Source organism: Mizuhopecten yessoensis, unplaced genomic scaffold (assembly GCF_002113885.1).
Source record: "Mizuhopecten yessoensis strain PY_sf001 unplaced genomic scaffold, ASM211388v2 scaffold11129, whole genome shotgun sequence".
Taxonomy (NCBI): Eukaryota; Metazoa; Mollusca; class Bivalvia; order Pectinida; family Pectinidae; genus Mizuhopecten; species Mizuhopecten yessoensis.
In genome coordinates, this window is record NW_018408894.1 from 303,124 (window position 1) to 320,080 (window position 16,957).

Sequence of the window (16,957 nt, forward strand, 5' to 3'; positions counted from 1 at the left end):
GTCTACATCACCCAGTACAGTGTCTACTCTACACCACACAGTATAGTGTATACTCTACACCACACAGTACAGTGTATACTCTACATCACACAGTACAGTGTATACTCTACATCACACAGTACATGGTATACTCTACAACACTGTTCTCAAGGGGTTAAGAACGGCCTTTTCAGAGTATTTCTTTCATTTTTCATAGTGACATTAACTAATGAATTAGGAAAATGCAGTTTTTTACCACAACTACACAAATGAATCATAGACATACAATATGTACCTTCTTTAAGCAAAATCCATCAAAAGGAGAGAAGGAAGATTTTTTTTTTAGACAGACAGAAACGAAGGTACTGCATCGGCGAGTGAATTCTTAGTAGAAATAATCTTGGACTTTATCACCGTCTAATGCCGAAACTATGAGCAGAAAAACTCACCTCCTTTGTCAATTCTTGAAGTGGCCCTCCACAGATGTTGACGAGTCCCTCACCTGACTTGGGCCAATAATTATAAAGCATGATACATTTAACAGGAGATATCGCGAGCTCTGAAGAAAGGAATGAAGGAGCAGTATCTCTGCGACTTGTTTCTAAGAACGAGTATACCAGATGAAGTTTGATTTTCCAGTGTGGCACACAATACAATATCTCGTCTGGTACGAGAAGTCTGCCAAGCCATGTGGTTGAGTATGCAATGGAGGTCATGATAGAATTGTTAAATCATGTCGGAAGGATGGAGTATCATTGCTGAAATATTTACTCATAGATGAAATTCCCACATATTGTGGTAAATCTGTAACTCTAAAGCAAACTGCCTCCTTGTGATACAAATATGATGGATTCTAACCAAAGGGCCTGTTTCCAGTAATGTTAATTCTCCTTAGGAGCCTGCCCCCGTATAATTTCTTATCTAGCTCAACTACTGTTTTTTTCTTTTCCGAAGAATAATTTTACACCTTTCCGACACCCAGATTTCATAATTTCAGTGAAAATGTATTTTTATAAAGTTGTCAATTTCAGCATCAAAGACATAAGTTCGTAAATAAAAGAAGGTTATCTCGAAATTGTAATTCGCAACATAGTATAAATTTCTTTTGATAAATATTTCCAAAACATCGTGTTTATTCATAAAACATAAAAAAAAAAATTCTCGGATGAAAATGCACTTGCAGAGACACAATTATGAAGAAAAATGCCATAAAATTGCAATTTTCTCCCGTTATATAGTTTTGGATGCAAATTTCCATCAGAAAATCGGATAGAGCTTTACTTGTTTCATATGTGTACCAAAAATCAGCTAATTCCATGTGGTGGAACGTTCTCATATCGCCGCCTGAATGTGGTTGTAAATTGAAAGAAAAGGGGAAATGAGTAACAACCTTGTCTGAAACCCTATTATATAGCTTATTATATACAAACTTTTATATTGAATATCAGAGCGGATATTTTCATGACAGTTTTATGATGTGTAACGACTAAATAAACAGTATCGATATAAAGATTTACACTGAGGACACCCTGATACATGAATACTGTTCTATCTCAAGTTGTCCTCTTCTGAATTTTCTGATCGTGTGGCCTTGTACATTTATCCGTATCTTCTTGTCTTTGTCTATACGTTTACGGAATCATTGACTCGACGCTAGCTATTCTTGTCTCACTTTCCTTGTTTTATTGTCCCATCTCCAAAGCGTTGTGGCTCTGTCAGGGTTGGGACCCTGACTTGTCTCACTTTCTTTGTGCCTGCCGACCACGCCACATCGAATAGATAGATTATCCATATGAAATACTTTATTTTGTTCTAAGTAATCAATCAATTCTGCGCTTCTTGGAGGTATTGAATGTGATTTATTATATTGTCTTGTTATTTTGTGTAATTAGTTGTTCGTTATTTATCACACATTTTCGCATAATTGTACCAAACTACTAAGTATTAGCTGTTTACAGCAATCATCGGTGGCTTGCTATTTTGTTACTTTATCGACGCTTCATAAACCAATCGTTATTGTTTCAAGATGGAGGGTAAATGTGTTGGAGAAGGGTGTCAAGTATACTTCAAGAAACGTAGTGGCAATAAGAACAGAAGTGCACGCAATGTAAATAGTCCACAATATAAATGGCTCCTAGATACGCTGGTGCAACAAGGATTGATGTCAGCAAAGGAACAAGCACTTATTTGCCAGAAGTGCTACATGAAGTATCTTCGGAACAAAAATCAGCCTGAACCTGAACCCGAGCAGAACCAGGAAATAGAGGAAGAAGACGACTCCCCGTCCCATATCCTGCCGTTGCTGACCCTTCATGATCTTTTGAATGGATCATCTTCACACAAAAAATGCTGTCTCTGTCTTGTTACCTTTGCAAGAAATGGAACAAAATCATCAGTCTTACCAAAACGTGCAAGACATCACCTGATCTATTCACACAAACTGTGGTGTCCCACCTCATCCCGCGTCTGCTCCATTCACCTTATTGGTAACGACTTAGATCCGTCTACAGAGGTTGTCCTTGATGGTAGAGGTTCCTTGGAATCTCAGTTACCATCAAAATCGTCCGAAATCATTAATGACCTCCTAGAGGTGTCGCACGTCCTTTCACAGAACCAGTCTGCGTTTACAATAAGCTTTTCTTCTCTTGATGACTCGGCATGCATGGCCTGGACAGGTTGGTCCAAAGATCAGTTCCTCGAAATCCACTCGCACTGTTCCCCATATCTTTCATCTGGTATATATACCAAGACTACACACGATGCTCTATTACTGTTCTGGGTAAAACTGAAAACCGACATTTCCTGGAGTCAGTGTTCTTCTCTTTTTGGAATTTCCAAGTCAAGTGTGTCCAAAACTTTCCACTCCATAGTACAGGCATTAGACACATCGATAGTCCCACAATTTCTAGGTCCGGATCACTTGACAAGAGAACAGTTGCTCGGGCACAATACTGTCTTTTCAGAAGCATTTTTTGGAGATAAAGCCACTGCCATATTAGATGGCACCTATATTTATATCCAGAAAAGCTCCGACCACAAGCTCCAGAGAATGTCCTACTGTGGCCAGAAGAAGAGAAACTATCTCAAATTCATGAGCATCGCCTTACCAGATGGCTACATTCTGGACACAGTAGGACCATTCACTGGCAGCGAAAATGATGCTACAATTACAAAAAAAGTCATGGACAAGCTAGTTACTTGGCTACAACCAGACGACAACGTTGTCGTTGACCGAGGTTTTAGAGATGTCCTACCAGTTCTCGAAGCCTCTGGCCTCAATGCTAGCATGCCGTCATACCTGAAACCCGGTCAAAGTCAACATTCTGACGTCCAAGCAAATCTTGACAGAACTATCACCAAATCGAGGTGGATTGTGGAATCCTATCATGGTCGTCTGAAACACTGGACGTTCTTCCGAACGCAATTGGTGTCTAACAGCTTTATCAATGTCATCGAGGCTTTGCTTCGAACCGTCACAGCCTGTCTGAATGGTATTAGAGGACCGATCTACCAGAGATCTCCAGAGAGAGATGCCAAAGATAGGCTAATGGCTGAACGTATGAAGGACCGTTTGACAACACCGAATGGTTTAGCTCAGAGAGTCAAGACAGATCCGGATCTATCTAGACGGGCAAGGTCCGAGTTTGTCAAGATGGATGCATCTTCCGTACTGTTTCCCCGTCTCGATCTTGATTACTTGAGAACCATTACGTGTGGAACGTATCAGATATCTCTGGCTCCTGGTTACATCGCCGAACATTTAAGTGATGACGGAGACTATGAGGTGTGGCTTTACCAGCACTCCCCAGACCTTCTCCGATGTCAAATACATTCTCGACACAAAAGCCAAACGAAATATAACGTTTGGATACGGTTCACCGTTTCACCCGATGTTGAGGCCCCAATAAAGGACTACTACTGCCAGTGCCCAGTTGGAGAGAGAACGATGGGAATGTGTGCGCACATCTCCAGTATCTTGTACTACCTTGGGTATTACAGGACGCTGGAAAACCCTCGACCATTACAACCACAGGTAAAGAAATTCCGACAAAACTTGAAATAGTTTTCCATGCGGCAACGGAGTGCATATGTCGAAAGTATGTTTGGGGCTCGATATGAAAGATCCCCGTTACCATGTGACTAACCAAACTTATAAATATAGGTATTATACAATCGCCCGTAGCTATGAACACTCCCGTAAATGCGAAAACCAACCAAAATCATAAGGAACACGTTTTGTTTGTTGTTCTGTCTATTTGTCAGCCAATGTCTTCAACCACGGGGACTTGTGAAGTAGCCATCTTGGATTTTTTTTATGAAAAAGTGTTTCTCTCACTTTTTTTCATATCTGTGTACATATTCTCAACATACCGAGCAAATACTCTCGTTTTTTTGTTAATTATCTAAAGAAAGTCGAAAATCGGCAATTCAACCATAGGCTAATTCAACCCAACATTTGAAAATGTTCCACCACTTACATTTTGATGATTTTTCCTCTCATCAATAGCATATTACGTACTGTTTAATAGGATAAAAATTGGTTTGCATCCAACGCCCATAAAAGGGTGTATTCTCTAAAAAACACAGTTTTTGTGTCTAAAATGTTATCATCGAAAATGGCATTTTTGAGATTGTTTCTTCCATAAAACAGCCAAATGGCGCGATGGAAACATGATTTTTTGTCACAATCATGCCATGAATGTATTCTTTACGGTGACCATCATTTGATTAGATTTTCATTAATATTTTACATAACATGCACATTTTATCAACACTTAGACAGCTTCTGAAAGGTACAACTTTGAGGAGCCATAAAAAACAAACCAAGTGACCTAAATCTTTATACTTTATAGATTTGTGACCACAACGGCATGGGCAATGCACCACCAACAGGAAATTTGAATCAGAGAAGGGGCCGTTTTGGAAACCGGCCCTTTCTCCATGGATGTGCCGATCTAAGAAGGCAAACTTCTGCAGCACCCACTTCACTTCTCCTGGTCAGTCAGCTTATAGCCCCTGTTCCATGCTTTCCTGTTTTTAAACTTCCCATATCAGGAGGGGGACCTAAAGCAGACACAACATAATACTGTTGTGTTTCTTGTTGTGTTGGTGGTAAGGGAGTAGGGGCGAGCTGTGTGGGTCATCCCTCGTACATGTACATTTTAATCACCTTTGTAGTGCTAATTGATACGGCAGAGTCTGAGAACGACGACCACCCACACTTCTGGTCAAACGTAGAGTGCTGTTATTTCACAGAGTTTTGAACATTTTGATTGCTTCTATTGTTCTTCAAGCCTTAAACCATATTCCATGTAACACTTGCATTATTCCAAACGCATAATGACATATGAATCATAAATATAACTGATGAACCCGATAGAAAAGTATTAATAAAGCGGAGTCTACATTTCTAGCAGTGATTTATATCAAACGAGCTCAAAAAAGAGTGAGCGAAGGAGGCATTATCGTGGGAACACGACACGAGTATTTGAAAATTGTTGCTTTAAAAAACAATATAGTCACTTAATATACGAGAAAATCAGGACCAGGCTCCATATTCATGAAAACGTTCTCATGCTCAAGCATGGATTCGGTGCCCATGCATTTCACTACGCATGACCATATACCAGAGCTCCTATTTAATTTGTTATGATTTTTTTCCAATAAACTAAAGTTATTCTTTTAAATTATTTAAAATCCTGACAAAACTATGAAATCCTTCTCCCTTCGAATTTGAAGATTTAAATGCTCTTGTTAACGTTCATGCCATCCAAATTTACTGATTTACGTTTCAGGTTTTAATCCCATTTTTCTTCATATCATCCCCTTAGGAAGGAGTGACCTTGTTGTATGGATGACCTTGTACGGTTGACCTTGTACGGGTGACCTTGTTGTATGGATGACCTGGTACGGGTGACCTTGTTGTATGGATGACCTTGTTGTATGGATGACCTTGTACGGGTGACCTTGTTGTATGGATGACCTTGGTGTATGGATGACCTTGTTGTATGGATGACCTTGTAAGGGTGACCATGTGATATGGATGACCTTGTACGGGTGACCTTGTTGTATGGATGACCTTGTACGGGTGACCTTGTTGTATGGATTACCGTATAAGGGTGACCATGTGACATGGATGACCTCGTACAGGTGACCTTGTTGTATGGATGATCTTGTACAGCTGACCTTGTGATATGGATGACTTTGTACGGGTGACCATGTTATATGGATGACCTTGTACAGGTGACCTTGTTGTATGGATGACCTTGTACGGGTGACCTTGTTGTATGGATGACCTTGTACGGGTGACCTCGTGATATGGATGACCTTGTGATTTGGATGACCTTGTATGGGTGACCTTGTTGTATGGATTACCTTATAAGGGTGACCATGTGACATGGATGACCTTGTACAGGTGACCTTGTTGTATGGATGACCTTGTACAGGTGACCTTGTTGTATGGATGACCTTGTACAGGTGACCTTGTTGTATGGATGACCTTATAAGGGTGACCATGTTATATGGATGACCTTGTACGGGTGACCTTGTTGTATGGATGACCTTGTACGGGTGACCTTGTTGTATGGATGACCTTGTAGGGTGACCTCGTGATATGGATGACCTTGTACGGGTGACCTTGTTGTATGGATGACCTTGTGATATGGATGACCTTGTACGGATGACCTTGTTGTATGGATGACCTTATAAGGGTGACCATGTGATATGGATGACCTTGTACAGGTGACCTTGTTGTATGGAAGTGGTTTGGCAGTGTACAGTTACTACGGGTGTTTTTCAGTGACGTATCCTTACCATCCCTTAGTAATCCTAACCAGAGCAGTGATGTATATAGAATACTGACATCCAACCCTTCTGGCTGATCTTGTTTTTTAATCACAACAGACAGTCCTTGTAAATAAACCTAATGAACAAAATAAATCTAATAGACTCAGGTTTGATCATGTTTCTTTTATTTTTCTTTACGTTTTTTTTTTTTATTAAATTACACATTCAATTTTACCTTTGTATTTGTATTCCATCAAGAGGAACTATATGACACTCAATAAGGGCAAATAATGAACATGCAGTAACAAAAATATAGCACTAAGAAAGGGCGATAATAAATAGCATTGGAGTTACCAAAGGGAGATAACTCCTATTGGTCAACAAACCATCACAACACCTTGTCTAAGTAGCACTGGTGAAATGGTGTTCTGATTGATAGGAAACGATATGAAAAGCATCTGTAACGGAGGACAACTTACAACTAATCCATAAAAAAAAATAAACGATTGTGCTAGTCCTGTGGAAATAGATTCAGTGTATTCCTGGTATGCATTATAATGTGTTTCAAGTATGTGTGAATATATTCATATTGCCATTCACTTTTTATGAAATTTTCGTACTCCATGTATAATGTATTCACATATATCATTTACTTTCAAAATAAACAAGACACTTGTGTAGCAAGTCTGCAAAACTAAAAATGTATCCTTTTACTTATATATACATAAACATATAATACATACTTCTATTCATATAATATCCATGGTTACCAGAACTTGCATACAATACCAAGTATTCATTCCAACAACAAAAGAAATGATGGTACACTTTTAAAACAAAATGTCACTTTATTATTCAATATAAATTTCAGCCTACAGACTCGTATTCCTGAAGTTCATTGATTGGTTGTAGTATAAACATATATGTTCCCCATTCAGTTCTCCAGAGGACAGCTAGATATATTGACTATGTCTACAATGTTGGGACCCAGGATAGGGTATCACAGAGAAAATTCATGACATGTACTTTAAAACAGTGCAGATATTAGACGGTAATTGAAAAAGGCAGTGGTTAATAAAGGCCTTGGGAACAGAGGTGTCTGGGAAACGGGCCTCAGGACAGAGGTGTCTGGGAAACGGGCCTCAGGACAGAGGTGTCTGGGAAACGGGCCTCAGGACAGAGGTGTCTGGGAAACGGGCCTCAGGACAGAGGTGTCTGGGAAACGGGCCTCAGGACAGAGGTGTCTGGGAAACGGGCCTCAGGACAGAGGTGTCTGGGAAACGGGCCTCAGGACAGAGGTGTCTGGGAAACGGGCCTCAGGACAGAGGTGTCTGGGAAACGGGCCTCAGGACAGAGGTGTCTGGGAAACGGGCCTCAGGACAGAGGTGTCTGGGAAACGGGCCTCAGGACAGAGGTGTCTGGGAAACGGGCCTCAGGACAGAGGTGTCAGGGAAACGGACTTCAGGACAGAGGTGTCTGGGACACGGGCCTCAGGACAGAGGTGTCTGGGACACGGGCCTCAGGACAGAGGTGTCTGGGACACAGAAAAAAAAAGTGGACAACACAGGCCACAGGACAGAGGTGTCTAGGACACAGACTGAAGACAGGACTGTCTAGGACAAAGAAAAAAGGGGGAGTGATCAACACTGGCCTTCCAACAAATGTGTCTAGGATGCAATATTGGCCTCAGAACAGGTGTATCTAGGACAGAGAGAAAAGAAAAGTGGTCAACATTAGCCTTGGGACAGGAGTGTCTTGGGCAAAGACGAAGAGAGAACGATCAGTATTGAACAGGTGTATCTAGGACGTAGGATACTTCAGGACAGGTATGATCATTACCAGCTTCAGGTTGGGACAGGCATGTGCAGGACATGAAGGGAAGACTGGATTTACACCAGTAAGATACTATTTTTATACATGTATCATGAATATAGAACCTTCTGGACATTGAGAATTCCATACCGTCCATTCTTCAAAGTGAGCCTGGGGTATGTTGTTAAGTCCCAGTATACATCTTTAGAGATTAATAACAACATGTAAGTCCTAAGCACATAGCCATAGATTTCATTTTGACCTGTATTATTGATAACAACAGACCAGCCTGTATCCTATCCTGTTCCATATGTGAAAGAACTACAATCCAGTGTTACCTACTTGATACTTTAACAAATTTTTACAGATGTTCTCAACCAAGTTGTCTGTGTTTTTACACCATAATTACATAAAGTAACATATTCACAGTAAACAAGATTATCAGTAGGTACCATCGAAGTACACTATGACAAAACGAAATCACATTTTTTATATTATAAGTATAGTTCCAACTATAAAAAAATACATTTAGCAATATATCAATAACCCTGCTTAAATCATGTCACAATAAATAAGATGTCAAACAAAGCTCCTTAACAGTTGATGAAAAACAAATCCCTTGCCAATTTTAATTCTTCACAGTAAAAATTAACAAAGCAGGTAATTTTAATCAAAATTTGTTTCAAAGTTCCTTACACTTAAATGACACAGTAAGAAGCATTTCAGAATATCTGTTTATGCACTGTAAAAGAGGAATCAATGATTGCGATGCTCCGTAGCTACAAATACTTTTTTTTTTTTTTTTTTTTTAGATAATGTATGTCATAAGAAGCATCTAATGCCCAACAAACTCTTTTAAGTCAGTTCTAATGCAAAAAGGTTAGGTCCTAAAAAAATGAATAATTTAAGAGAAATTTTTTAACATTTAACTACATGTACCACCATATCATATTTATATCTTAAACAGATACACCAAACAGAAAGTGTGTGGATGCATTATTATTAAGTTGGAAACATCAAAAAAAACCTGCCTCGAAACTGTTTGAAGTTCCTGATGGAATGCAGGTTTGGAGGTGCATGCGAGGGGGGTACAGCATAAGATCAAGGTTACTTATGGTAGATAGCTAACCTGTGTAACAGCAGGCAATGCCGATATGGATCACTGGATAGTTTATGGAGTACATTGTTATGCTAATATCAAATCCCTGATTGTCTGTAGCAGGGAAGATTTTATAAACAGGTATTTCAATACTTCTTGACAAAAAACACATGACTTACATTGCTACATCATAAAGTAGCCAATATTTTCAAATTCATATAGATAATATAACAAATGATGCATCTCATGATGTGGGCCTTGTACAAGCCTTAATCTTTAACTGAGAGATCCTCTATGTGTAAACTAGATTCTTAACACAAACTTACATAGGCCATCCTTAAAAATGGTTGGTTTGCAGCTTCCTGACACACTCACTAAAGATGGCACCTACTAAAAACAATATTTCTTTAACTTTTAATGGAAGTTTCTTTTTTCTGAAAAATCACAAAAAGTGTTTTATATAGAAAATGGCATTTCTAGATATTGTAAAAAAATCCAGACCTATATGTGCACTTATTTATCTTCAATAAGATTCATCACTATATGCGTACTGAAAAAAGATGTGAGTAAGGAAATTGCAAACAAAGATTGTTTAAGTATGGCCTTATCACTTGGTGTATATAGTTATTAAGAGTGTCAACAGCTGATTTTCTTCAGTAATTGCACCGAAAAATGTTAGATAATACATGTCACTCTATAACATTAACTCTCCTGTGGAAATGTACATCATACCCAATCAGTGGTTAGAAACCAGCTGTTACACTAATACACAAGGTAAACTTCCTAAACATTTTGGATACTTTTACTGAAGACATACATCTTGATTTTCCTACATAGAGGAGAAGAAAGTGCTTAAATATATGGCTTTGGCAGCAGTAAAATTTCTTCACTTAACATGTAAATTAAAGCAAGCAAACTTGTATTTTACCAACATTTGTCAAGATGGCATAAATATATTGCAAAGCAAAGCTCCTTCTAACATCAATATACAAACTAAGAAAAAGTGTAGAAAACAGAAACATCATGTGTTAATCTTAAAAGTTAAATTATTTTACAGACAACTGCCTAGTAAAATCCTTACCGAAACGTTACAGAGTGAAAGATTTCGGTTTCATAACTATATGCAGAAAAACCAGTGCCAACAAACTGACGAAGGGAGATCTCTTGGTAAATACTTATAATGTGTCCCCTTTTGTCCTGTAAACAAACCATAATACGTAAATAGTGTGTAGGCTTACTCTTTCGACATGAAAGCAACTGTGAAAAAATACAGTATTTCTAATCAACACTGGCGAAGCAGTAAAACCGATTTTATCTTAAAAACATGTTAAATTCTGATAAGACTTTTTTGGTATTGTTTTTCTCGACTGAAGTGGATCTGCATGTAGAGGAATGCTGACAACTAATATGAATTATGTATGATAATTAACGATTAAACTAAAGTGACATTTAGTGAGCTACAACATGACCAGTCTGCGGTACACATACCACTATTTACTATATAGCCGTCCTGTAGATGACAAAGCGTTGTTACACAGCAGACACACATATAAATACCTTTCTCTACCTACTGTATAAAAACTGTTGGGAAAGTCAAACACCAGGCATCCAATAACCTGGTAAACTGATCTCAGATGTTACAATTTTGTCTTCAGACTTTTACTATAGTCCAATTGTTATTGTTCAACTGTACTGTTCAAGCATGTACAAGCTGCATGTGATGACATACTAAAGCTTTAGTGCTGTACTTGAATTAATGGTTGACTGTGTGTGAAAAGCACTAAGATTAAATCTACCTCTAAATTAAAGGTATGGTATGGCATGGTATAATTTTACCATGCAAGTGTGGAAATGTGTTTGAAGCAATTTTGTGTATATTTGGAGTTCTTTGCTTAATTCATAAAAGCCATAAATGATTATTTTTTTGCATTGTCAATATATTTCTTAAAGATTTAATCTAAAAGTGAAACCATTTAATATCATGATGGTCATAATAATTTATTACGGGAAATTCTGAAAAATATCAGTTATACAAATATTAGTATTTTTATAACAATATATTTCAATATCATATCCCTGCTATTTCACTTTGTATTCAGACACCATACTAAATGTAAACAAGCCGACGATGAGGAATATTTACAGGACTGAACAGCTATATCACCAATTACCCTGCACAGTACTCATTGTAACCCGACTCCCTGAATACAATGTAACACTGGTCCTCGTTTAAGGCTGTCCCCTGTTTATGTAGGTCTACTGTGATGCTTGCTTCCTGCCTTCTCAGATATGTGTGGCTTGCCTATAAACACTCTGTTTTGATTGGCTATGTACACAGTCTGCTTTCTGATTGGCTGTCTTCACTGCATGCTTCAGGATTAGTTGTCTTCAGTCTTTGCCTTGACTGGCTGTGCTCACTGCTTTCATCTTGTTGGCTGTACTCTTCCAAACCTACCAGTCAAGGCTAAAAAATAACGACAAAATCGCCACTTTTTTTTGTGGATAAATTTTAAATGATCAAACTTTTAATAAATATTCTATAAATAAAACCTTTAGTCCATTGGGCCAGTATGGTTTAAATACTGTTTCACATAAGTCAAGAAAATTAATCTTCAGCTACCTCAATCCCGGTTATATTTTATGACCTCTTTTATAATCCAACAAGTGTCTTCAACCAACTAACACTACAGTCATACCTTGATAAACCTTAATATTTATGTTGAAATTTGACACCTAATTAAGAACATGTTTGTGACCTTGGCTTACTACCTAATATAAACTCAGAGCCTCAAGCTCTCCTTATTGCTGTTCTGAAAGAGATTTTCAAGTATCAATACCCAATATTAACCAGGTTAAAACATGGACACTGAAGCAGGATCTTATTTATTACCACAAATCTTAAATGATTTAAAGTAACTGTACACTCATTAACAAAAACGAAAATACAGCAAAGTTCTGACCACCTAACATTTGAAATCCAATGATTGCCTATGTCAACCTTCAACCTTCTGACAGGAGTGTACATTTTGATTTTATAATACTAGCCCAAAGGTAGATTTTGTAAATATTGAAAATGTTCACAACATAACTCTTCTATAGCACTAGGCATTGGAACACTAGTATTTGAGCCCCCTGTATGACCTAAATACAGAGTTTCGTAATATGAGTTTATAAACACTTACCTCAACCGCTAACTTCTTGTTGTTTACTGATTTCCTCATCCTGTTGTTTTTTCTGCTTCTCCTGTTTCTCCTTCGCTTTCTCTTCCTCCTCAATGATTGATTCCTTCTTGAGCAGGTCGATGAGGTCGGTCACCTGGGTGGGACTAAGTTTAACGTTCTCTGTGGCCAGCAGTTCGATCACCTGTAGTTAGTCATTGAAACTTTTATTAAGAATCTTTCGAATTTGAAAATGTTATATTAACATCACTGACAATTTTTTATGAGACAAAATGCATCTTAAACAGGTTAGGATTTGAGATAGTATAAACTATAAACTATGCAAAGTGCACATAATCTATAAAAAGATCTACATTCTGTAACCAAAATGTTTTGGAATGTTCTAAAGAGATACTATGTTTAACAAACAACATCTATGCTTTGGTATATAATTAAATCAGAGGTTTGCCTCTACTTGTTCTAATTCTAATTCACAATGTCCAATTAACAAATAAACAAAATATGCATTTTCCATCAGAATAATGAAACAGAAATGCTATACAATTTCCAAAACATATTTTTTTGCTGAAATCATCCAAGATTTTTATCATTTAAATGTTTATGTAAAAGTCCATAGCCCCTGTTGTCTTATTTTTTGTTTCATTATATTATTAACATGACTTTTTTTTCAAGGAATGGTGTTGATTACTTGAATGTGTCTCTTCAACTAGTGTTAATTTCTCAAGTTTGTTTCTGAAAAAAAAAGATTATTGAATTTTTTTTAAATTACATTTACTAAATACTGGGCTATGATAGAAGCAAACGGTAAATAGATCAATATATATAAGGCAGACATTTTTAAATTCTGTATATCTGAGAATATTGAGCATATGTTCAACAAAACCGACCTTGAGCACATGTCCAACATCAATATTTCCATCCTTGTCCTCGTCTAGGACTTCTGCGATCCTCTGGAGCCTCGTCTCATTAGGCACCTTCTGGAGCCTCTTCAGAGCCAGGAGCAGGTCGTTGATGCTGATCACGTTCCTCCTGCAAAGGGACACAACTCTTCCATGCATTGGTTTTATTTTAGAGAATTCAAAACCACAGAAGACTTGCTCATAAATACTTTAAACCATTCATCCATTATGGTGATATTGCTGGTAATTCTTTGTTATTTCTGTGTCACTAACTTGTCAAATTAATTCATAAGGCTTTTCTGGCTAGCGTTTATTTTTCACTTTTAAATACAGAAATTTAACAAGAGGCCTTAACGGTCACCTGATATATTTATACAGAGAGTTGATTTTTGTTTATAACATGAACAGAAATATTATTCAAAGTGACAAAAAACAATAAAACCACCTTATTCAATATCTAGCATGCAGATTTAAGACTGAAAAGTATTTGAAACTAGCACCTCTGATTCTAAACAAGGAAAATGAAGAAATTTTGTTTTAGCACACAGACTCCATTGGGCCCCACCCTACAGCCCTTGGGGGTAGGGATGGCTCAAAATTTACAAAGTATCAAACTGTCAACTTAGGGTTATAATTCCAATCAAGTTATCAACATGTAATATTCAAAGTATCATTTGCCATTATAAACCATAACAAATTTTGCCCCCCCCCCTCCTTCCCCAGGGGTTAACGCCAGACCCCAGGGTCATGAAATTCACAATTTTGGTAAAGCACCTTAAGACCCTTCCATCTATGAAGAGTATTTGATTCTACCATATCTGGGTCTTGAGAAGAAGATTTTTGAAATTTCAGTCAATTCAACCCTTTTTGGCCCCACCCATCAGCCCCGGGGGGTCAGTCAGGGCTCATATGTGCATACTATCAAACTGCTACCTAATACTGATAATGCTAACCCAAATTGAATTACTTCCAATGGAAATTAAACAAATGTTGGTCCAAAATGTGATTTCCCTATATAAACTATAGTAAAGTTTACCCCCTCCCCAGGGGGAAACGCGAGACCCCAGGGTCATGAAATTCACAATTTTGGTAAAGCACCTTAAGACCCTTCCATCTATGAAGAGTATTTGATTCTACCATATCTGGGTCTTGAGAAGAAGATTTTTGAAATTTCAGTCAATTCAACCCTTTTTGGCCCCACCCATCAGCCCCGGGGGTCAGTCAGGGCTGATATACATGTGCATACCATCAAAAAACTGCTATCCAATACTGATAATTTTAACCCAAATTGAATTACTTCCAATGGCAATTAAACCAATGTTGGTCCAAAATGTGATTTCCCTATATAAACTATAGTAAAGTTTACCCCCTCCCCAGGGGGAAACGCGAGACCCCAGGGTCATGAAATTCACAATTTTAGTAAAGCACCTTAAGACCCTTCTATCTATGAAGAGTATTTGATTCTACCATATCTGGATCTTGAGAAGAAGATTTTTGAAATTTTAGACAATTTTACCCTTTTTGGCCCCACCCCTCAGGCCCCTTGGGGCTGGGGACCATATAACTCACAATTTTAGTTGACCTTTAGCCATGGAAGGTTTCTGCAAAATTTCATTGATATTGGTTTAGGGGTTTTGGAGAAGAAGTCGAAAATATAAATTGTTTACGGATGCACAACGGACGACGGACGACGACGGACGACAGGCGATCGCAATAGGTCACTTGAGACTTTGTCTCAGGTGACCTAAAAACTGACATCATATTTGCGTCAAATAATACCTAAAACTATAATCTTCTGTTTGAGTCAAATCTAGCAAGATCTTACAGAACTTACGTTTTTTCTGCCATTTTCTCCAAGAATGCATCCCTCTTTTTCACATCCTCCTTGAATTCAGCACTACGCCGAATCTTGACTTCACCCATTTCTATGGCTTCCTGGATTTCTTCCTTCTGGGAGTGAAGCTTATTGATCTCGGTGTCCATAGTGTCGATCAGTTTGTTGACCTGTTTGGCGAGACGTTTAGCACCCTTCGACTCTACAAGATCCTCCTCTAGTCCCTTGTCTAGTATCACAGCCTTCAAGTCCTCCAAGTCCTATGTCAACAGAAACGGGACATTTTAAAGAAAGAGACAGTCGAGGTGATCAGACGAGGAATGTATGGTCAGGGGACTATCAGGATATAGTGTATGGTCAGGGGAATCACAGGATTTAGTGTATGGTCAGGGGAATCACAGGATTTAGTGTATGGTCAGAGGAATCACAGGATTTAGTGTATGGTCAGGGGAATCACAGGATTTAGTGTATGGTTGGGGGAATTACAGGACACAGTGTATGGTCGGGGGAATCACAGGATTTAGTGTATGGTCAGGGGAATCACAGGATTTAGTGTATGGTCAGGGGAATCACAGGATTTAGTGTATGGTCAGGGGAATGACAGGATTTAGTGTATGGTCAGAGGACTAACAGGATACATTCTATGGTCAGGGGAATCACAGGATTTAGTATAATTATGGTCAGTGGAATCACAATATTTAGTGTATGGTCAGGGGAATGACAGGATTTAGTGTATGGTCAGGGGAATCACAGGATTTAGTGTATGGTCAGAGGAATCACAGGATTTAGTGTATGGTCAGGGGAATGACAGGATTTAGTGTATGGTCAGGGGAATCACAGGACACAGTGTATGGTCAGGGGAATCACAGGATTTAGTGTATGGTCAGGGGAATGACAGGATTTAGTGTATGATCAGGGGACTAACAGGATACATTGTATGGTCAGGGGAATCAGGGGATACAGTGTATGGTCAGGGGAATCATATGATTCAGAGAGATCACAAGATAGAAGTGTATGGTCAGGGTGATCACAGGACACAATGTATGGTCGGTAGAATTACAGGACAGGGGAAAGGATAGGAGTGTATGGTCTGGGGAATCACATGATTTAGTGTATGGTCAGGGAAATCACAGGACACAGTGTATGGTCGGGGGAATTACAGGACACAGTGTATGGGCAGGGGAATTACAGGACAGGGGAAAGGATAGGAGTGTATGGTCTGGGGAATCAAAGGATTTATTGTATGGTCAGGAGAGATAACAGGGAAGGAAGTTATGGTCAAGAGACCCTTAACATAGATTTTAATAATTATTCAAACATTTGCTTCCAACTTTTGCTGTACGTTTTGGTAATAACTAGAAGATGATTT

The 16,957-nt window shown here is 38.4% G+C and overlaps 1 protein-coding gene and 1 long non-coding RNA gene across 2 annotated transcripts in view; one reads left to right on the forward strand and one right to left on the reverse strand.

The window, feature by feature from the left end:
- The first annotated feature begins 6,934 nt into the window (after nt 1-6,934).
- On the forward strand, nt 6,935-8,572 carry LOC110466298. Its single transcript, XR_002464725.1, has 2 exons — nt 6,935-8,295; nt 8,347-8,572. It is a non-coding gene; the product is annotated as an uncharacterized LOC110466298 (long non-coding RNA).
- LOC110466297 (LETM1 and EF-hand domain-containing protein 1, mitochondrial-like) overlaps nt 7,460-16,957 on the reverse strand; it is a 28,176-nt gene continuing 18,678 nt past the window's right edge. The window contains exons 11-14 of the mRNA XM_021522706.1: nt 15,589-15,848; nt 13,743-13,884; nt 12,859-13,039; nt 7,460-12,140 (exon numbers count right to left, since the gene is read on the reverse strand). Of these exons, the coding sequence (XP_021378381.1) occupies nt 12,860-13,039; nt 13,743-13,884; nt 15,589-15,848 (582 nt within the window). The 3' untranslated portion in view covers nt 7,460-12,140; nt 12,859. The remainder of the gene's footprint in view (nt 12,141-12,858; nt 13,040-13,742; nt 13,885-15,588; nt 15,849-16,957) is intronic.